The sequence below is a fragment of the Corvus cornix genome, chromosome 15 (assembly GCF_000738735.6).
Source record: "Corvus cornix cornix isolate S_Up_H32 chromosome 15, ASM73873v5, whole genome shotgun sequence".
Lineage (NCBI taxonomy): Eukaryota > Metazoa > Chordata > Aves > Passeriformes > Corvidae > Corvus > Corvus cornix.
Window position 1 is genome coordinate 8,183,490 of NC_046345.1, and position 23,416 is coordinate 8,206,905.

The 23,416-nt window shown below is 41.3% G+C and overlaps 1 protein-coding gene across 2 annotated transcripts; it reads right to left on the reverse strand.

Moving 5' to 3' along the window:
* Nucleotides 1-333: 333 nt before the first annotated feature.
* On the reverse strand, nt 334-22,744 carry YPEL1 (yippee like 1). 2 transcript variants are annotated; one of them, XM_039560875.1, is made up of 5 exons: nt 22,365-22,744; nt 18,433-18,715; nt 7,251-7,294; nt 5,717-5,825; nt 334-4,750 (listed from the first exon to the last, which is right to left on the reverse strand). In XM_039560875.1, the coding sequence occupies exons 2-5, from the start codon at nt 18,547-18,549 to the stop codon at nt 4,661-4,663; spliced, it is 360 nt and encodes a 119-aa protein (XP_039416809.1). In that variant the 5' UTR covers nt 18,550-18,715; nt 22,365-22,744; the 3' UTR covers nt 334-4,660. The 2 variants fall into 2 exon arrangements, with proteins under 2 accessions (XP_039416809.1, XP_010396476.1); XM_010398174.4 differs by lacking the exon at nt 22,365-22,744 and adding an exon at nt 21,189-21,274.
* Nucleotides 22,745-23,416: the final 672 nt, after the last annotated feature.

The following is a 23,416-nucleotide window of genomic DNA, read 5'->3' on the forward strand; positions in this document are numbered from 1 at the left end:
ACAAAAAGTACACCCACACTTCTTCAATTCCTCTCAAAATTAGTTTGGGGGGGTTTGCAGACTGACTCTCACTGTGCAGAGGTCCCACAATTGGCTCAAAATAGGCAAAAGGCCTAACAGTACCATCACAAATGTCTGTATTTTGGAAAGATTTGTGAAAGGAAAAAACCTCAAATACTTTGTGGCAGTCCTAAAGCCACATAAAAAAATCAGATTCAACCCATTCACAAGTTTTTAAGAGCAACTAAGAGCACTGTCTTCTCTCTCTGGCCCTACCAGAGGATAAAGCCTGAGAACTCAATTAGCAAGAAAAGATAGCACAAAACCAACAGGTAACCCAACAAAACAATTGAAAGCTTTTATTGTGATACCTCGAATAGATACAATATAGTGAAACAACAAATGATGTACAGTATTGCTAGGACAAAACAGCAACACAGCCATGTCACCTGTAAAAGAAAGCGTTTTAAAGAGTTTAAGAAACGAGGCACAACTCAACTGCCATTTATGACTCATGCTTTAGACCTTAAACCACGCGTAACAGTCCTTTTAAAAGAAACCTCCGAAGCATCTGTTTCTTTTCCATTAAGTGTTTATACTGCTGGTTGGCTTAACATGAGTCTCAGTGAAGTCCAATAAAGTGTCCAAGAAGTTTAACAATAATTTGACAGCTTCTTCCTCTCATGGCCAATATCCAAGGCTGGAGATGACTGAAGTTTGGTCTGTGAGACTGGAGGTCACTGCTGCTGCAATCTGGCTGCTGAGATGAGCGGGCAGGAGGAGCCCTACGAGCGTCACTCAGAGGGAAGTGCATGGCCACCAAACCTGGTACCGCCTTGGGGAACTCTTGCACTGATCCACCAGTGGGAAATACAGATGACCTTTGGTTATGGGCGCAGTGGGGACTTGTTCAGCACCTCTGAGGTCAGTTTTTAACTCAAAGAAATATCATAACCCATATTCCCCCTCCTCTCCCATGGACTGCAAGCACACAGGCACAGCACCCACACAGGTCATTATGCTGGGCCTTGCTACTGAGGCATTAAGATGGAGCCATAACAACCTTCCTTCACACAGTTTGCCATTGTACAGCTTACAATCAACAAGGGAAATTCATATCCTGGCCCTTTTAACTGGCAGATAAAATTAAGATTATCAGGCTGCTAAAAGCATACAGCAGGAGTGGTTAGGTTGAGGAATCAGCAATCCCTCACCAAATTCTGCAGCTGATTTCACAGCAAGTTTGCAGTGTGACAGAATTTTTATACATGGCAGCATTGCCTTTTAGTAATCAAAAAGGTACTTAAAGTAACCAGCCAAAGACCTCTAGGGTTTGGAGGCAGACTCAGTCCTGAAAAACCATTGTTTACAACCATTATTTTGGACCTAGACAGAGAATGTGTGGTCAGATTACTAAAGTCACACCAAATTATGACCAATTACTTTAGGACAGGCATGGCTTTAGAGGTTCAGTGGAAAAAAAAACTTTCAATACATGTACATTTTTGCTAGCAAATTCCTATGCATCCCAATGAACATTTCTTCTAAGCCAGCTCATAGTCAGTTCATTTGGTCCAAGAAAGAGCCAGCAAGAAACAAAGGTTCACAAAAGCTTTTTGTTACAGTTTATAAAAAACAAAATACAAAATAAATGTTAAGACCAACAATAAAAATAACCAGTACAAGTAACAAAAGTGCTCAAGTTGGAGGGGAAGTAAACTTGCCCAGAGCAAACACATACAAACTTTAAATATAATCTTCAATATATTACAAAAATTGGTTAGAGGGAAAACGCTTTAGTAAAATTTTTTTTCAAGTAAGTTTATTTTTCTTTCAAATGACTCCTGGAAGGTTCAGTGACCAGACTGACCTCTTCACATCAGCCAGCAGTCATTGCTATCTGGATTCAACTTTCACCAAAACCAGTAACAAGAAGTCTCTATATCTTTATGAGGGGAGAAAGTAATCATTGATGCTGCCAAACAACATGGTAAGAAAATTCACATATTCCCTCAATAGAATAAGCCTCAAGAATTGTTACATGGCAGCATAAAATAGTGATTCTGTACTAGTTCTACTCTTTACTCCTTCTAAGCATCCATTCTCAATAAAAGACCAAAAAGAATATTGCTTTGTTTGGTTCTCTTAAAAGCCATAAACATCACATATAGGTCATTAACTCTTTATGCCAGTAGTCTGAAGCTCTATGTGCTAAGCACTTGAAGTCCCAACCTTTGGCATCAAAGTTAATTAAGGTTTTGGTGAAAATGTCCAGTTTGAAATATAAATAATGCACTGAAGAAAGAGGTTGAATTTCTAAGAATCAGACTGTATTATAGACAGCATTAGCTTACTAACAAGAGCTAGCCAAAGCCCCAATTTTGGAGAGAAAAATCTTTTAATACTTTGCATATTTTCTTTAATTTCAACTCTCTCTGGAAAAGCAGCCATTACTTTTGCCTTCAGTCCAGTGTACTGCCTCAGCAAGTCTGTAGCCAGGAAATAAGAAAAGCCCAAAGATACACAAACCTCACACAAGCTGTTCACAAGTATCAACATTGCAACGAGACTTAGAAGCCAACACAAACTTTTTGCTGATAGAAGTTTTAGTGCCTTCCTTGTTGGCAACATACATTGCAATGGTGGAAAACAAAATCCCAGGAATTCCAGGTCAAAAAAAGCACAAGACAGGCAACACCCAAGCCCATCTTACATCAACAATATTGTTAAAAATGAGACCTGATGTGAACACGAAGTAGCAACGTGTAAGCCACAAAATCCAGGTTGAACATGACTGTACCACCTCAGGCCTCTGGACTAAAACCCAACAGCTTGAACTACTTCTCTTACATTTTTAATTCATGGGTATCAGTCATGACAACATCTAGCAGGCAGTTCAGCCAGCCTGCATCACAAAGAATGTGTACACCTGGGAGGATGCTCTTCTCACTCCTCTCCACAAAAACACTGGAAAGCTGGTTTTAAAGATTTGTATTGCCCCTACCCATTGGCATAATTTTTCATGTCTGACAATTTCTAAAGTGCAGCAGAGTTCAGAAAGCCTATGAGAGATTCCCAAAAATGGAACAGCAGCAGCAGCAGCACCTGTGACTAATTTCACAGGTGCCATATTAGAATTGTTACTGAGAGAAAGGGATTTCATATTGCAAGGCTTACTTATGTAGTGTTAAAGGGGTTTTTTTCCAAACATTTTGTCCTCGAGCATTAAAAGGATTAACATACAAAAAGTCTATAGAGACAGTTTAATTTGAGAATTAAGTTAGCAAATTTGTGTAGAGCGTTTCTTTCACAGTTGCTCAGTTTGCATACACAGATACCAACAGCTCATATTGTGCATACACTTTCCAGAAGTTTCTCTCATTAACTGATTCCATTAAAGAAACAGCATGAGAACAAAAGAGAAGGTGAGTTTCATATAAATTTTTATTATAAAAAGATACTTGGGGATGATTTAGCCAGCAAACCAGGAAACCCTTTCCCCACCCCCAAATTTTAAAAACTATCTTGCTATTTTATTTTATGAAAAAACAAGTCAAACTTCCCTTCCCCCTTTTTACTCCTCCTTTTCCTACAGGTACTATATTAATTTTCATGTCATAGGCTCTGGCCATTTCTCACAAAAATAAATATTTTTGTTCAAATGTAGCAGAAGACTTCAACAAGTTTCCTTGACATCAACCTCTTTGTCCAGTGCATTAGGACTATACAGTTACATGGAACCAGCCATAAAACTTTACTGATGCACAAGTCCCTGTTACTGACAAAGGTACAGTACCAAAACTTTGTTTTTTCCTAATATACCAACTAATTTTTTTTTTCCAAAATAGAAGATGCATATATTTTTCTGTCTTTTTAATCTTTCAAGCTATAGTTTTATAAATTTTTTATCCAGCAAACTCCTTAGGGAATATGTTGGTTTTAAAGAAACATATTCTATAGCATTATTGATTTTAAATCTTTCTATGTTATTCCTTTAAGACACCAAACCTCTGGCATAACCTTTCCTAACAACTTGAGACCTACTAACTTCAGTCAGTGCAATTGAAGTAATTTTTTGAAGTGAGCACTGTACCTTTAACCAATTCACCTACAAGATGTACATAGGTTGTGGTACACTCAAATTTAAAAAAGAAATTAATAACTACAATACTGCATCCTCTTCACTGCCAAACACATCAGAAATTGCTACATATAAAAAAGCACCCCATCCCATACATTCTTTTAGACTGCTCAGGTACAGAACTTCTACAGGACTGGAGTGTAGGTGTTTAGGCAAGAAGCATGCACAGCAGAAGTAGCATTAAAGGCATAGGTCAGAGAGAGATGCTAACCAGTAAAATCCGTCTTCAATTAGTGAACTGTTTCTCTAGACTGAGAGAGTTTAGAAAAAGGTCATCCAAAATGTTCCAAAACAACTGTTCACACAATAATACACGTACAAAAAGAGGGAACTTACACAAGGAGAAAAGGCAAACATGGCCTGAAATAGCCACTTACACTACACTACTCATTTGTGAGGTTTCAGAGTTCAGTGATATTCTCAGGGCCACTCTAGCCAAGCTCTTCCTTTACTTTGCATTAGTCTTTGTAAAGCCTGCTCCACAGAATATAGTCCAAAGAGAAGGAAAAACGTTGTGGTTCACTCCCAGCCATTGTCTTTTATCATGTGGGCAAGTTCAATGATAAATTTTCCTTCTTTGTATTTCTGACTGCTCTCAAAAGCATGTTCCTGAAAAGGAAGAAAAAAAAAAAAAAAAAAAAAAATCAAGACAACACTGCATTAAGCTTGGGAAATTAAGTATTTTAAACATCACACTCGCCTTAAAAATACAAACCAGGAGCTATTACAGTTAACAATCCATATTGGTTACACCAAGTAAGGGGAGGGAGGGAAGAAAGAGAGGTTGGAAAGCACTGAGAAGGAAACAGAAGCAACTTCTCCTAAGTGGAATCACCAGATCTACTGTACAGATCTTGCTGTGGAACTGTCCATGTTCTCTCTCTGCTTAGGGAATTTTAATGCTTTTTTTAAGTGAAGGTTAGGAAATGTTATGTGTGTTATTTCCTTATTCTCAGAAGTAATGAAAAGAGGGAGTGCAAACCTCTTCAAAACCTCTATATTCATCATGGGAATGCATTAGGAAAACTTCTAAGATCTGAAGCTACACTGAAGCAGTGAAAATCCTACATGCAACACCAAAAATCTAATATTTTCAAAACATCAAACTTGCAACACATTTGCAAGTGCACAGGTAAATTTTCAAACAACAGAACTGAGTCCACATTATTTGTAAACAGTGTAATATGCTCAGTACCATTTATTGTAATCAATATTTTTTCTGTATAACCAACTTTTGCAATCTAAGACATTACAGACTCACTTTGACAATTTCCCCCACCTGGTTTAGTGCATGTGTGCTTGGTAGTCTTGCAAAAAGATTACCAAATAAAGAAATATTAAATAGCTGTAATAGCACCTATAGCTCATGCTTGATTTGCAGTCCAGAATAAAGTTACTATCTGCTACAGTATTTCTGCAGATGCAAGGAAGCAAGACTATATTAGAGCCTGATATATACAAAAGCACCAGAGCTAACTCACCTAAACTATCAGGAAAGGTGCTACTCAATGGCCAACTCAAACATCTGTGCTTCAACATACAAACATTTCTTGAGGATTTAAGTCTATTACTTACATATTTCCATCCAAGAGTGGTTTTACAGTTTTCACAATAGATATCTGCTACAGCATGTAAACCTGTCAGAAGAACTCTCTCCTCTGCTGGACCACAGCCCACATTTACCCTGAAAAAAAGGGAGAAATTATATTAACAGCATGAGTGTGTTTCTTTTCTTACCGTTCCCTGCCTTTTGTCCAGCAGACAAAAAACAGTTAAAAAAAAAGCCTAACTTATTCAATGCTGCAAAAGTAACTTCCTCTGTTACACTGAGCAGAGGGACAGAAAGAAAAAAGGAGGTTGTTTTTTGTTTTTAAATGGCTGTGCTGTCACTGTTGGTGATACCACTTACTCCCAGCAACAAAGACAAAGGAAGTTTAAATAGTTAAGCTTCCAGAGAACAGAACACTACACAGTAACTGGACACTTCTACAGTTTCAGGCTTTTCTTCAAAAACAATTTGAGACCTCTGTAATGGAAGTCTGTACCAGTGAATCAGCACCAACAGCTGAATTTAGAACCAGCTCCAAAATAGCAGCAAGGAAAAAGCCTCATAAATATTTCTTTGCTACAGATCAGCAGACTAAGCTCTGATGAACAAACAGCAATTTCAAAACAAAACACCCCATGAAGTACTGCATCAAGCCAGTTTTTCCACAAATGAGTCTATGCAGAAAACATGAGGCAAGACTAAACCAAGTTTTTAGACAGTTTTAAACAAGAGCAAAATTTTGCTATTTTTGCTGTTGTAGTACCAGATTCTTACTATAAGATTTATAGCAGAAATCCCAAGTCACCACTGAATGACTACATATTAAAAGAATTTCAAGGATCTACAATCAAATCCTTTGCAGTTACAGTTCCATTATCCTGGTCAAAAATAGACCAGGACACTCAACTGCATCTCTTTTTCAAAATGCTGCAACACAAAAAACTGCTGAAAAATAAAGACAAAAAAGCAATCCTGCATATTAAAAACTCAAAATACACCCATTAACAAATGCAAAGAGCCTTTCATCAAGGGAAGGACATGCCTAAGATGGCAAATATTAGGCTTGATAAGATCACAAAGATCTTTTCCCTCTAGCACATTTGCAATATTCAAGGTCATTTAAGATGTACCAGGTTTACTGAAACATTAACCTGCAAATGTATCCAACTATCAGACTGGGAAATTCTTTAGACCACACCAGAGTTGTCTAAAGAAAATTTACAGTCACTCAATATATTGTGACTTCTGGAGTATCTCAGAATGGCAGATCCCACTCAACACAGTTACCATTACATACACAAAAGGAATTTCACATTAAGACACTCCCCTAATCTTTCAGCTCTCAGCAGAATTACTTAAAGTACAAGATAAACTCATATATGTGCAAAGGAATGCTCCGGAATCAACCCAGTAGCTCTTTAATAACTATTGCTGGTGAGTAAAGCCAGCATTTAAAAGAACAGGGCAAAGTACAGCTACACTAATTCCTACTGTTTTCCACTTTGGAAGCATAAAGTTACACTCTGCAGGTGGTGTGCAGAACCATAACCACATACTTACACAGAATTGAAGAGGTAGGCTCGTCCCTGGCTTCCCTGGAAGGACTGCATTTAAAAAAAGAAAGAAATTGCACTTGTTAAACACAAAGTCCCTCCAAACAAAAAACCAAATAGTTCCAGAAGGGTATGTTAGTAAACATAAAATGATAATACAGATATAAACTATTTCAGGTCAATTACTTTATACCCGTTCTTTGTAGGAAAGTCTGGTCAGACAAGTTTTCACCTACATTAGATTTTTAGCAATGATTTAATTTTACTTTGTCAAGTGCTATTGCTCAAAATCAGACATCCATAATGCAAGCAAAACATAGTTTTTCCTACCCCTCTGCAAGATATCAATTCTCATTTTCCTAGACATCCTTCATGCTAATTGAAATAATCTGCTTTTAACTCAAAGGGAATTACTCCCATCTCCTGTCTTCCCCTGCTGCAGCCAAAAGATGATTTATTTCAATTTCATTGCATCATTTGATATAAGACCAGTGAAATTCTGGACCAAGCATAAAACCAGCATATTGCACTCAGGAAATGCATCTGATCAGTTTATAATTCACAGATAAGCTCAGCTTCATTTTAGTAAGACAACTGTTACCCTCAAATGCCTGACCCACAGGCATATGCTTTCAAATCTCTCACATTCCTGATGGATTATGGACAAATGATGACTGTTAGACTTTCTTGGCTGGATCTAAATTAATATTTTAGTTCAGAGCAGTAGCACAGTTGTGAATTAAAACCCCTAATCAGCCACACTTACTGGGGGCTGGTTTGGCTTGGGAAGCAGTTTCAGTGCCTGGAAACTGCACCCTTGATCCTTCTGAACCAACTAAACCAGCAGCTCTTGCATGCACTCAGCAATGTTAATGCAGACACAGACCTGAACCTGTGAGCAGGCTGTGAGATGTGGACATCCTGGGAGAACTTGTGAGCAGAGCAGAGCCAGCCACAGGTAAAACATTCAAAACAAAACAGACACATCACTGCTTTCATCTGGTTCCTTCTGCATTGAATTACCAAGTAATTTAGACACAGCCATTACTTCCCATTCAAACAGGATCACACTGGAACTGAGTTTTTCTTTTTTCTCTCTTCCATACTGAATTCCATTTTTAAAAAAAATCTGTAAACTGTCTTAATTTCTTTTTTCTTCCAGCCTTTCCATTCTCTAACCAACTTTCAAAGAAAATTAACTATTTTATCCATGATGCAGAGAAAGTACAATTGTTTTTAAGAATCCCTGTGGTTCTAGTGTTGAACATCACAGACCAACTTCTCAGAGGCCTGCATTAGATCAACATGGAAGGTTTTTGGAAGGAAAATATCAACCTGAATACTTTTGCATGGTTTTATCATCAGGCATAAAACCATAGGCAGAAGGTCCTTTCTGTAACAGATTCTTCTTCTGACATGTATTTAGTTACATCATTACAAGTCATTTGACACTAAAATAGGTATTTTGCTAGTCTACCAACTAGCAACACAACAGCAGTTAATTCTTGTCTTTTAATTACTCAGAACAGTTTGCCAAAAAAAAAAAAAACCAAACCAAACCTCGTAAAAGGAAAATGCATATAAATGAACCCTTTTTGATCAGTATTAACCAGATTATATACTGCAATAAAGAATGTTTAAAGAAATCCATGCCTCTGGACTACTCTAGGTAGCAATAGTGGCAGAGTAGTTACATCTAGCCCTTACGTACTTGCAAAATCTTGTATTAAGATGAGAAATTCTACTTAACAGTTTATGGCACTGCTATTTTATTATTTTAGCAACCATTTAAAAGAAGTATTGAGAGAACATATTACTGTTCTCCCCAACTACTTGAAGGGAGGTTGTAGCAAGATAGGGTCAGTCTCTTCTCTCACCTAACAAGTGACAAGACCAGAGGAAATGGCCTCAGGTTGCACCAGGGGAGGTTTAGGTTGGATACCAGGAAACATTTCTTCACCAAAAGGATTGTCAAGCATTGGAACAGGGCAGTGGTGGAGTCACCACAGACACAGATGTGGCACTTGGGAACATGGTTTGTGGTGGACTTGTCACTGTTGGGTTTGTGGTTGGACTTGATGACCTTACAAGTTTATTCCAACCTCAGTGCTTCTAAGGAGGTTCTAACTTTAGCAAAGACAAAAGAGAAAGTATTGTCTCCACCAGCCAGAACTGCAAGTCTTATTTTTCACCAGGCAAGGAAAACCAGATAGGCTGTGCAGGACAGTGAAAGCTGAAACTTCAGATGGGACTGACCCTGAAAAGGGGATACTTGGTTGAGGAGAGAGTCTGAACTGCTCTGCCAGAAAGTAATTTACCCTTACACCTGCCTTTAAAACAAACAAACAAAAACCCCACCAATAGTTCAGTTCTCCTGAGATACTTAAACACACATCACAAAACTGGCAGAATGGTGCAGACCTACAGTCTGCAGTCCCTACAGAATAACCAGGACTTTCTAGACTAGAGCCAGTAACAAACAGAGAATGCTTACTTGTGGGTGAAAACAAAAACTCTTCACATATATACTCTTAAAAACTGCCCACTAACAAATTAATAACTAGCCTGGGTAAAACATGCATTAATTTAGAGAAAACTACAGATGTGCAACTCCAAAATTTAAGAAAAAGCAAAGGAGACACTTTAAAAATCCTCTTAACTCAGTAAGAAGTAATCGTAAAACTAGAACTTCCTTGTTTCACATACCTGAAATTATTAAAAAGAACTTCCAAAGCTATGATGACCATGATATTTGCTTAAGCTATTGTAAAAATTCTTAAAATTAAAAAAGTGGCAGCCATTTCCCCTTGCTTTAAAAACTCCATGTTGTCAATTAGAATTCACAAATCCTTTTTCAAACTGCACCAAGAACTACTCTTTATTAATCATGTGCTAGTTTCTCTATTTATATGTAATTACACATGGCAATCATATACAAATTAATGTGGTGGGTAGGGTTTTTTTGTCTGGTCCTATATAATAATTTTTAAACTACTTATATGCCATACCTGAAGTTCCCCAGCAGGATGGGGAAGAAAAAAAGACTCCAGAACAAAATAAGAGTCAGGAGACCTTCTGAACAATCTTATGCAATTACTTCTGCCAAGTTTATGTTTAGTCTTGACTTAGTATCACCTAATAAAAGCTCTCCTTTGACCCTGCATTTTTCAAAATTAAGCAGAGGGCAGTAACAGGATGCCAAGAATAGCACAAAAAGCAGCTCTTCCCCTCTCTTCTTTCATAAGCTGAAAAAAAATTCAAGCCAAATGAAATAAAAACCACAGGTTGGAAAGCACTGCTTTAGTTGTTTTTCTTTTCCTAATATATTTTTAAAGATGACTTGACTTTTCTTGCACCCTTTGCTTTGTTGCTCTAGACATCTTGTACTCTCTTAGGTTTATTTTCCCACAGAAATAGCCATTACCTTCTAATCTTCAGGATTATCAAGGTAGAGTGGAGGGAGAAGCAACACAAAATCTTTTCCTGTGTCAGTGGCTCTAATAAGAAAGAGTGTTCACAAACATCTCACTGTAAAAAGCTCCTCCATTCCAGCCTTGCTTCTGTTCCCAGAGTATGACTGATTCATTTGATACCATCTTTTCTTACCTACACTCATGTTTAGAGGCTAAAGATTGTATTTACATGCCACAGAACACTTGTTTCCTTGCCCAGCTGCAAAGAGCAAGTTCCTCCATGTTTACATCACTCAGATAACTCAACAGGAACCTGCAGCAACTTGTGCAACTGCATTCTGGAACACAGAACACAGGTCCAGGCAACTCAGACTTCCCTTTAAAACCAGTGTCCAACCACACCATCTGTGTTTCACTGAGCACTGAATGGTCTGCAATCCAGCCATGCAGAACTCTTATACACCTACTGGAATAAAAGCACTGCAAAGATATCCATTTTTAAATTCCTATGCTTTTTAATTTTTATTATGAATCTCTTGTCAGCACTTGGCAGTCATAGCTTCTTATTCACATGAACAGCTGAGATTTTTTCCCCAAAAACTGTACTCAAACACCACAGAAAGGTATACATCTGGCACATATGCATTCTCCTAATCACAGAATATTAGTGTGTAGGGTTCCACCCACTAAAAGATGTAAGAAAGATTTTATTATCAGAGTTCTACTTTCTGATGCATCCTACTGCTAGAAATTAAAAGAGGACAACTCAGTTTGGCACTTGAGCTACTTGCTAAGCTTGTAACTTGGCTATAAACAGAATATTTTGCATAACCAGAAAAAAATTAATACTGAACATTTGTTTTTACCCACTAGGTTTCTCACACTCTGCACTGTATGATTCAGTTACACTGATATGAATTTTAAGAGACTGACAGGTTAAACGCCTTGTGTGTCAACTGCTCAAAGAAAATTAAAAAGTATTTTAAATGGCAGTGTCAAGGACTAACTGGCATAACTGTTCAAACCAGTCTCCAGACAAACTGCTCTTCAATAGAATAAACATCACCTATGCAAACACAAACTTTAACTTTGCAACATTCGTTCAGCACTCCCAAGATCACAAGCACTATACATAAATCAAAACTAAAGCACAATATTCTATTCAAACTGAGTCTTAAATATGTCTTACCCATTAGAGAGGAATTAGAACAGAATGGCAAGTGTGTTCATCAATAATGACTCACACCAACCAGGATTTTTTATTTAGAAGCTGGGCAATTTATCAGTTCAACTAATATCTGCAGTTGAACTTTAAACTTGCTATAAGGCTGATTTTTCATGGTCCTCAATTAATAATACTGGATTGATTTATGAGTTAACTTATTCCTTAGAAAATCCACATCTTACACCAGCTGCCCATTTATACAGAAGGATGTACAAGATCTATCATGTTTTCTTGTTTCAGCACAGCTGAAAGTATCTAGAATGTCTAACAGTTATCAGCAGTAATGTCCAACTGTGCTCACAAACTACAGTAAAGTCAACTGCAAGAATAGTTTGGAACTAGGATCTTTCCAAGTCATCTGACAGACCTCTGTCACCAGTGTATTACGTAGTAAATATATACATGCTTCACTTGCACGCTTGCACATACCTGCAGAATTAGGTATGATCTATGCTTGTAAATTAAACCCACCCTTACCTCTAGCGCCAGAATTAGCTGTTTGACCCAGGAGGAAAGGAAACAGCAGTCAAGCAGAACGTGTATTTACTGCCCTAAGGCACAGCTGAAGGCATGGGTGGGGGAAGGGATGCTACTGAAAAGCTTATGCCATCAATTATTCCCCACAGATGGGATTAGATTGCATGGCTAGAGATCATGCTCCACAGCAAATATCCCAGGAAACTGCCATCTTAGCATGTATTGGGGGCAAGCAGGGCTATTCTGAGCAAGTCACAGTGGCATTAACAGTGTCTGCAAGCTACTCAAAACACAGAAATAAAATATTAAAGAATGAAAATGAAAGAAGTCCATAGGTTTTTGTTCAGTTTCATTTCCTTGAGTTTCCTTTCATTTGCTGGAGTTCCCTTTACAAGCTAAGATAGATAAAGCTGAATCACTTCTCTGAACAAATAAGCACATTGGGGAAATACAGAAAATCGTATTTGTAGGGGCAGGATTCCTAAAGTAAACCAGAAACACAAGGGCTCTGATGTCTGAAATTATCTCCTCAGCAAGATGCATCACAGATTGTAAGGATATCCTCTCACTTCAAGACTTGCAACATAAATTCAGAAAACTGAATTCAACACAAGCTACAGACAAAAAAAATTATCGGGGGAAAAAAACCCCACATTTGTTCCATTTGGTATTTCCCTCACATCCAATTCCTTGATAATGCAGACCACCAGACATGCTGCTACTCAGCTGCTTCCTAGGCAAGTTCTAGAAGACTCCTTGATTTTTTTTTTTTAAGTTCACTTCCATTCACTTATTTACTGAATTGAATAAAGCATGTTAAAAAGTTTGATATGTAGAGAATAACCTTAAAAAATTCTACCCCAAAACCTGCATGCCTGCAAACCTGGCAAATGGTATTTCCTCAAAGTGAAGACTTTGTCAGGCAGGACAAGTTATCTTGACCCATGCAGCATCTTGAATAGATTTCACAAATAATTATATCAAAATACGCAGAGTAGAACACTTCCCTGGCACTTTCCAACTCCTTTAAGCTTTCAAATCTATTCTTGGATGTTTTCCAAAGATTACCTCTCTTTCAAAAAGTAGATTCTTCCCCCAGAAGAAAAAAATGAACCCAGAAAACTAGAAGCCTCCTGGGGAAAAAAATTATCACCAGAATATTTATGAAAATGAAAACGTCCTTCAAGCATACATAAAACAGGCCCAACTATGTTTCCAAATACTCATTGTATCATAAGCAAAGGAGGATTACAAATTGAACCAAGCTAAGCACAGCATATTTACTTAAAGACAATAAACCCTTTAAAAAATTCCTCTTGATCTCATCAGTTAAGCAGTGGGGGACAGAACCACAGATTGCTAAGCAAGGCTAAAAATGTTTTTGCATCTATTTAGACTGAAGACTCTTCCTTCTCATCAATAATAGAAGAATAATCATACTGAAAGCCTTGGAGAACTAAATTTAACCACCAAGATCATTCTTTCACCCACAAGTGAAAGAAGGGTGCAAGGATTTCCCAGTGCAGTCAATGACAGTTACATATATATATATATATATATGTGTGCGTGTGTGTATTTCTTTACATAGAACTCATTCTTGAAAATATTGACACATCTAGTCTTCTCTGTGACTTCACATGACTTTTTCCCCCTCTGGTCAGATATGCTTTGCAATGAATGAGACAGAAGAAAGTGACAGTATTTATACAGACATTTATACAAAATAATCCAAATTCTCTCCATTCCCAGAATTAAGGCACACTGTAAAATGTTTCAACAATCTTTCAAGCAGGTCAACCTTGAGTAACAAAACATTATCCTTTGCAGTATGTCCACTAGGTTCCAAGATTTCTATTAAGTATTTTGTACTTTTTTTGTAATTTGTTGGATCATACCTGAAGTTCTACGCAACTACTGGAACGTAGTAGGTACAAGCCATTCTCAAGTGCTTTGGGATTTATGCTCTTCAAGTAACATTTGTCTCCTATAAAATTAACTGCTCCTAATAATCACTGCACATTTCCTACTATTACATAACAAATCAAAAGAAAGCTCTTTCAGTTAGGCCTTTCACAAAACTTATTCCAGAATTGCTCCAAGAGCAGCAAATATGTAACATTTTATTCAGGCCACACAAGTGGCCACCTCCCCTTTACTTCAAGGAGTCTTGTAGAAGTTATCTCAAAATTAAATTATGTTTGGATTCTTTTAATTATTATTAACATAGACTGTTTATATATATATATATACACATATACATATTTATATATATACACACATATACTGTTTAATAGCACTTTTTATGTGCTATTTGAACATCTTAAATCCATGAAGTGCCTCCTATGGTATCAATTCTAAATCCACTAAGTGCTTCCTATGGCATCAGCTCCTTGCCTTACTCTTACATTAAGAGCTGTGGTTGTTTGCTCATAGTTTACTTCTCTTCTGTGCCTGCAGTCATGGTAGGGTATGATTCTAAAAATATTTGCCTCTTTAAAGAAATTTTTAAAAGCCATAGATTCTTCCCTGTCTTGTGAACATAGTCCAGTGTAGTGATGACTGGTTTATTCCTTCTCATAGCAAATAATATTTTAACATCCACTTTGAAGTCTTCACCAAAGAAAGAGAAAATCCAGCACTCACAGACCTGTTAGCAATGCATTCAGTCATGCCTAAGATGCACCTGACACCACTTCAAACTTACTTCAATTAAATGTCACCTAGTTTATTAGCTCTCTGACTGTGTATCCTTCAAATTAATGGTTTCCCCGAGATAACTTGGAGAGTTATAAATTTTTATGGCAAGTGTTCATATATGTGTGCATGTGTCCAGCTGTACAGACTAATGTTTGTCATTCTCTACTGCCAATGACCTCCCAGTTTGGGGCTCCTAATCTCAACCAGTCTTCTTCCCACACCTTCCCCAAGTTCCTTCCCAGCTGCAGAAAACACAAGGTTCTTACAGAGTGAAAACCTCTAGAAATGTATGTTTTAACCACTAATATCAAGTTGATTTCAACACTGGGCAACACACAGAGCCCTTTCACAGCTGCAGAGAAAACTAAAACCACAACTGAATTCACTTGAGCAGGTAACACATTTTTGTCCCGTCTCATTAATCTGCGTTCTTTCTTCTAAGCCATTGCCAAGACTCTTGGTTGCCATTTTATCACCAGCAAGGGCACAAGAAAAAGAGAGCTTTGTGATTCATTCCAGGGCGAGAAAGAGATCCTGCTGCTCAAACAGAACAGAAATAAAATGAAAAGGTGATTCGTGTATGCTGCCACCCTTGTCAGACAACTGACATCAACAGTTCTCAAAAGCAGAAGAATTGCAAATCTGTATTGAAGTCAGGTATTCTGAGGATCAGAATCAAAGGGATGATTGACAGACACATGCAGCACTTTTTGCTTTTCCATGACAGACCAACATTTAAGAGAAACACCACTCATTTCACAGTACAGCTTATCTTTTCAGCTTCAAGTCAAAAAACATTACAGTGTCAGGTGTAATAAATCCTTATACCACATTAGAAAGCCAGTTGGAGCTGCTTTAAATTAGAAGTGCACCATATATTTTGGTTCATTTTTCCTGACCCCACACAAGGAAGAAAATCACCATGTACACAGGAAAGATGGGGTGAGGGACAACCCCCAAAGGAAGCAGCTATAGCCAGGCATGAAATAAATACTGTTTGCCTTTATCTGCTGCAGAGGACCTGTGGCACTGGGGTTCTGGACTGAGATGGTACAGGAAGCATTTGGAAGAAAGCAATAATCTGCAACCAAAAATTGTATTTAGAGAATGTAACACAGAGCTTCAGCTTTGAACTAGGCCCTCAAAGTAAGGCAGCAGGGGGAAATCAGGTTGAACAGTCTAAGACTACTCCATCAATAAATCCAAACCAGCCCAGGAACCACACTGCTCTTAGTTAACTTTACATGGTTTAGAATCAACTTGCTACACTTCAGGTTGGTTTGTGCTTGTTTGGGGTTTTTTTCCTGCATTCTGAGTAGTTACAGTAACCAGGATTCTAGATATGTTAAAAAAACGGTATCTCTCACTGACCTAAGTTCATTGCACATAATGCGCCTCAATGAAGGCACTTCAAGAGTTCAGAAAAAAAACAATCAAACTGTATTTGCACTCCCCACCCTCCCCAGGGCCAGCTGTACTTATTTTTAATGATCCAAGTCTATCTATTGCTTTGCAGTTGTTTCCATCAGAAGAACTTCTCCAGTGTTGGATTGTGTAAAGCTTCAGCCTAAGGAGGATGGGTTTTCCAAAGCTATGTCCCAAATACAAGTACAATAGATGACAAATGTTCTTTTTATTTCAAAAAACATACAAAAAAATATATCTCACATTTAAATGCATTTCTCTTTTACCATACAGATTTAGACAATAAAATACGGTTAAGAAATCTTAAATTGACAAAATATGGATCAGCTGTCAAATAAGCATATGGTCAACCTGCAAGTACAAATACTTTTTTAACGTGTCTTCACCAAAAATTAAGGAAGCCAGAAATAAAGCAGACTCCACCTCTAACACCCTTCCCAACACCATCAGAAACAACTTAGAAGTAATTACTTGTATTCACTATAGATTTTTTGAAGAGTCCTCTAACAATCAAATTTTCAATTCAAAGAAAACATAAGGTTTGAAATTATTTATGAAGCTGTAAGATGAACATATGATTTGCTTAACATATTCAAAGTATTCTGTTGACCAAAGCTCCCAAACCCCTGGAGAAAACCGGCTATGTGGCAACTGTGGCAGCTTAGCTGACATGCAAAAAATCTAAGTCCACAAAAAGAAGAGCTTCCTATTAAGTATGTGTTGGATTGCATTTTCTCAATGAATTAATACATCTCGAGACACAGCAAAAAAATTTCTTTCTTCCTGTAGGTATCTACAACCTGAAGTTCTGGAAAGATGAACCCCTCCCAGTATTTTTTGGCCCAGAACACAAAGTGAATAATGTAACTATGAGTGCTTGCAATTTAGAATCCAGTGGTGCCAAAAAGGCCTCTTAGATTCTGAAATCAACATGGAAAAAAATTAAATTCAAGTAAAAGGAAAAAACTGTATGGGGAAAACCCATTATTTCCTGATAGCCCCTGGATAAACAAGCAGGTATACTTTCTCCTCACCCAAAGAAAACCTAAATTCAGAAGCAGCAGCATTCTCAACTCCTCCCATCTCTTCAGCACCAAAGAGCAGCATCACCTTAGTGCTGCTGAACACACAAATATACAGGAGCAACAGAGAGAACTTTTAGTGGCAAACCCTTTATAACTAACTTTATTTGACAAAGTACTTATATAGAGAACATTTTGTATTAAAAAGTTTGAAAAGCAACTGAAGTGTTTTCTCCAGGACAGTATAAAGAGTAATTTAATCAGGAGTTTGTTTGAAGCAAAGAATGAATCAGTCTGTCAAGTATTTATCCCAAACTTCAAGCTTTCCTACATATTTCATACATCACAAGTCTTGGTTTCTTCTAGCAACAGGGAAGAAGGGCAGGCCTAGCCTGTTTCAAGGTTCCACCTACTCTCTAAGCTTACACAGTCCAACTATTCTGAACATCTCTGGCTAATCATATTCCTCAGGAGCTGGTAGACAGCAAAAGTGTGTTTACAGATTCCATAACAGAAGCGGGACACTCTGGAAACAGACAGTTTTGTGACCTTCAGTCCAAGAGAGTCAAAAATAATCTGTCTGGAATAACCATAACCAGAATAATTTCCCTACCCAGTGATCCATGCTTTCGTCTGACAGTTTTCCTTAGCTGACTTTTCAGATACAACAGCTCACAAACAGTACCCACCTGACAGCAGACACAGGTTGTTAACATGGGGAATATATTAGATTAACCTTTATGTCACATTCGGAAGTTTCCAGAATATATCCAGTTCTCAGTACACAACATGTATGACCCGAGCGTGAACCCAGGAAAGATACTCTGAAGTACGCATCAATTTGCATCCCTTATCTACTGGGAGTGGTGTCACAGTGACAACCATTTTGGTTAAGAAATAATTCATGAGGTCTCTAAAGAAACCACTTGCCTTGGAGATCAATTCATCGTGATTGGCGAGATGGGCTCTGCAGTGGATACAGCTGTAGGTTCGATGGCAGTTTGGCAGGTAAGCCTGGAACGTTTTTGATTTTGTCATTTTTACCATCTCTGCTGGTGGCTCCTCACTCAGCTCAGGGCTGGCACTTGAAGAATTACAACTTTGCTGAACTCGCTGACAAAAGAAACACTGGAATATGCAAGCAAAAGCCGTTGTTGTTCTGGAGTGTGTGTGGCACTTTCCACACAAATGACAGAAGAGAAACAGTCACAACCTGTAGGTGAAAAGAGCAGAACAATTAGCAGCTTACAACAAGACCAGAGTTAACTTGTTATTCAGCAAGTCCAGCCATAAAGCAAAGCGTTATTTGGAGCAAATGCCTGGCTGCACTACAGGCCCCTTTTTCTAAGGGGCTGCGCAGTTCAAGTTCCATTCAACACAGCAAAAAGCAGTTCTGTTCCACTAATGGCTTCTACTCCATCACACTTCTAATGAGGGACGAGAGTCAAACAGTTCTCCATGAAACACAAGCACTTTCTACATTATACCAGGTGTACTCTTTAAGACATCCATGCAGAAAATCACACTAAAAATGTAGGGAATATGAGAAAGTTAATTGTTTTTTAAGTTCTAGTGGTCAGTTCCAATATAGCAAGCAACAAGGCATTGTGGAAAACACTTGCTCTGTCCAACAGCAAATATATTTTATAAATTTGCACTTCAGTTTTCAGCAAAAATCTTGCAGTATCACATCTGGCTTTGAGTCAAATACCAAGTAAAATGCTGCCACCCTATTCAGGGATCCGTGTCTACTCCTCTTTCAAGCTCTGCAGAATTATGCCTTCAGGCAAAGACCTTCTTGACTGGTGTCCTGATCAAAGCTAATTAGGTACTTCCTCACTGTACCTCAGAATAGCCTTAATAGAAGCTACCAAATCCACAATCTGATACTGAAGCTAAATTCTGCAGAGAGAACACCCAACTGCATCCTTAATCCTCAGAGTGCATTTCAGAGACATTACATGTCAGAGCATGCCAGACCCTCCTGCTATGCTGGAAAACAAACTTTTTTAGTTTGCCTGAAAACGAAACAGATTCTAAACACTGGTAACATCTACGGGTCTGTCAGAGGCCAGCAGTTCCCAGGCTATGCATGCACCGTGCTAATGAGCACTGCGAACACTGCACAGTCACTTATGTCCTCGGCTGTCAGGTGACTGCCAGAGTAGGTCAATAGCACAAACAGAAATGAGAGACAATATAAGGAATTTACAGTATGTTGATCCAGCTAAGAGCATGCAAATGACTTATCACAGTTGTAAACTGTGTGCAGGGCAGCACTAACCACTCTTCCAGCAGTAGGATAGTGGTAATACAGCTACAGCAGATAATGAAAGCCACATAAATTAAAGACCGTTTATAGGAAGCAGTCACTGTGCTTCAAAAGAAGCCTTGAGAAAGCAATCTGCACAGCAGGCCCAGCACATGAGACAACCAGAGCAAAACTTAAAGGGTTTCGGTTTAAATATATTTTTTTAATTCTAAGCAGAAGAAAACTCAAACTACTGAAGAACGTGCTATAAGAATTTCTTACACAAAGAATTGCAAGGGCAGAGATAAGCCACAAACAAAACACGTAACACAACACAGGCAATCCAAAAAAATAAACAATCAGAACAACCTGTCATCCAAAGCATGGGTCTACACATGAGACTGATTGGGAAAACATTTGATAAGGAATATATTTATATGTTTGAAGTATTAATCTATTTGGCATGAAGAGCAGGACTTAAATATTAATAGTAATTTAAACAAATATTATATACTTTGTGTCCCAAGATAATTTAATTACAACTGCACAAGGAAGAATAATTACATTATTTGCAGAAAATAGCTTGCTCTTGTAGAACAACTAGATACAAAGCCACATTTATTAGAAATAAGATATACAAGAAAAATAACCTAAGAACATGAGGTTCCCATTAAATTCCCTGTTTGAACTCGATGTTAGATACAGATCCTGTGTAGGTTCACAGAAACAGACAAACCCAGAAAAAAACAAGGTTTCAGAATGAAAGGCAGCACATGCTAAGGCATTTTAACTTTGGCTTAAATTAAACCCTTTCCACCAGTAATTGAAACACGAGTTCAATCCCTGCAAAAGTTCAGTAGGTGTAAATGTGGCACTTGGGGATGTGGGTTAGTGGTGGCCTTGGCAGTTCTGGGTTAATGGTTGAACTCGATGACCTTAGAGGTCTTTTCTAACCTTAACAATTCTGTGATCCTGAACGTAAAAGGAAAGTATTTTTCTTCAAGGCATTCCTAGAAGTGTTTTAAATTCACACTTCTAAAGGCAATCCGGACTCTTCCAGATTCAATGTACCAGGTTCTTCAACTACAGAAATTAAAGTAACTCCAAAGCTCATTTGGCAATACTGTATTTGATATTGCTCTCTTCAAAAAGACGACTGTTTGATATACACCATAGGAACCACGGACTTGTTGTGCCGTTAAAGGCGCAATTCAAAACAAACCATTTCCTAGCTCGCTCTAACAATGGTAAATAAATCCAGTCTCACTTCCCTCTCATAGTTACGAGCAGTTCCTCGGGCTGCTGCTCATTATTCCCCACAGAAGAGATTAAAAACCTGCACCAGCTATTTCTCTCATTCTTTCTCAAAGCCCGTGCTTTGGTCCTGCGCAGACACAGGTGTGTCTCCTGAAGCTCTACTTGTGTTCGCACCTACCAGTTCAGCGCCCAGGGGCTGTCCCGGCCGCCGGAGCCGGGCACGGCGATCTCCGCCCTCCTCGCCGGGGCTGCCCCGCCACGGCCGCCCCCGAGCTCCGAACTCCCCCCGGGGCGGGCGAGCAGCGGCCCCGTCCCCGCCGCCCGTGACGTCACCGGGGCGGGGCGCGGGGCGGCCAATGGGGCGGGGCAGCCCCGCCCCGCGCGGGTCCCGGATGTGTAAACAAACACCCCGATAAGCGTGGCGGGGGGCGGGGGGGAGGCGGCCCCGCACGGGCCCCGCGCCGCCGGCCGAGCAGCGGCTGCCTGCCGCGCGTGGGACGGCAGGGGACGTGTCAGGAACCGGCCTGCGGGGCTCCAAGGAAGGAGCGACACTGAAATACGCTTAAAGAGTCTTTGGGCAGCTGCACAAAGCCGGACACACAGCCTGTGCATGTATTGTCAGTAACCTGCGGTGAGCTTACTCCAGCAAGGAAAAAAATCTCCAAGTTAAAGACTAAGCCACAGGAGTCTCGTTTTCACCTTTGCATACTGGGAAATAACAGGAGAAAAGAAGCGCGGAGAAAGTTACCGACTGACACCCCGCTCCCCCGCCGGGAGGGAGCCGCTGGCCGTGCGCCTTTAAGCCGTTTCCTCTCTCACGCCGGAGCACGAAGCTGCCGCGGCGGGTGACGCCGCTGCCTTTTCTCTCCCCACCGCAGCGATGCCCGCAGGACAGTGGCTCGTTCCCCCCTCTACCCGCCGGTACGGCCGCGCGGCCACCCGAACACGGCCCCGCGCTGCTCCGGCCACCGGCCCCGCGCAGGGACCCACCGTGCCCGGCCCGCGCGGCGCGGGGGAGAGCGTGGGGGATCCCACCGGCCCCCGGCTCGCCGAGCCCTGCCTCGCCCCCCCTCAATTATGTAAATCGCCCTTACCCGCCCCGCACCGAGGAGGCTGCGGGCACACAGCGCTGCCGTCATTTCCAGGCGCTATAAATAGCGCCCAAGCCTCCTCCCGCCAGCAAAGTTGCCTCAGCGGCCCCGCGCACACGGGAGACCGCGGGCCCCCCCGGCCGGGGCGCAGCACGGGGCTCCTCTAGCAGCCACCTTCCGCCCATTCCCCCCCCCGCCCCGTTCCAAAAAAATAAATCCCAGTACACGGAAGAGGGGCCGCTTCTCGCCCGCTCGGTACTCACCGCTGCGCCGCGCCGACTCCGCTCCCAGCCCGGGCTGCCGAGCAGCCCCCGGGCCCGTCTCCCTTAGGGGGCACGGGTAGGAGGGGAGGCGGGACCCCCGGTCCTCGCGCGGCGGGCAGCGAGAGCTCCGCGCCGGGCCTTCACCGAAAAACAAAGAGGGGGGATCAGGGGAAGGGGGGGGGGAGGGGGGACACGACGGCTTCCCTCGCCTCGAAGGTACCGTCTCGGCAGCGGCCGCCGGGAGGTCATAGACGGGGGCCGGGCGCGCGTGTGCCGCGCTGAGGGCCGAGGAGCGGCCGAGGCATCGTGCCGTGCCCGTGCCGAGCGCTCCACCCGGGCTCCCGCTCCCGCCGCCGCCGCCGCCTTTGTTTTGCTTTGCCCCGGCCCGGCGGCGCAGCGCCCGTTAAACGCGCTCCCCCCGCCGCCGCCAGCCAATCCCCGCGCGCCCTCGCGCGCGCGCGTCCCCCGCGCCCGGCCCCGCCCCTCCCGGGGGGCGGGCAGAAGTGGCGCGCGCCCCTCCCCTCCTTTGCCCCCGGCTTTGTGGAGGCGGGAACGGGCTCGCGGCGGGGGGCGGGGCCAGCGGGCTCGCGAGGGGCGCGCCGGGGGCGTTGGCTCCGCCCCGCCTGGCTCCGCCCCCCGCCGGCCGCGGCGCGCGCGGCGGGGCGGGGTGAGCGCGCGTGCCGCTGGGCGCGTGCCGCGAGCGCCCCCTTCGCCTTCGTCCCCCACCCCCGGCGGGGTCGGGCGCGCGGCGGCGCGCGGCGGGAAACGGGCGGCGCGCGCCCACCGAGGGCTGAGGCGGGCCCGGCCCTGAGGGGGAGAAGCGGCGGGACGGGAGCGGGAACGGAACGAACGCGAGGTAATAAAGCCCCTGCCGAAGCAGCCGGCTCGGTTTACGGTTTCATCGCCGGGTGCGGTTTCCACGTGAAGGCGCTGCGGTCGGCAACGTCGGATTGCTCAGAGTTTGTTTTCACACCAGAAAGTATTTGTCCTCCGCGTTTCTGCAGGAACTAGTTAAAACCCTGGGAGGTGGCACTGGTCTGGTAAAACTTGAG

What these genes read in the sequence shown, in the direction of transcription:
- YPEL1 (XM_039560875.1), bottom strand. Translation starts at nt 18,549, where the DNA reads ATGGTAAAAATGACAAAATCAAAAACGTTCCAGGCTTACCTGCCAAAC. An exon ending in GCCTACCTCTTCAATTCTGT is followed by an intron (nt 5,826 to 7,250) that starts GTAAGTATGTGG and finishes CCTTTTTTTCAG; the next exon opens with GGTAAATGTGGGCTGTGGTC. An exon ending in CCACTCTTGGATGGAAATAT is followed by an intron (nt 4,751 to 5,716) that starts GTAAGTAATAGA and finishes CTTCCTTTTCAG; the next exon opens with GAACATGCTTTTGAGAGCAG.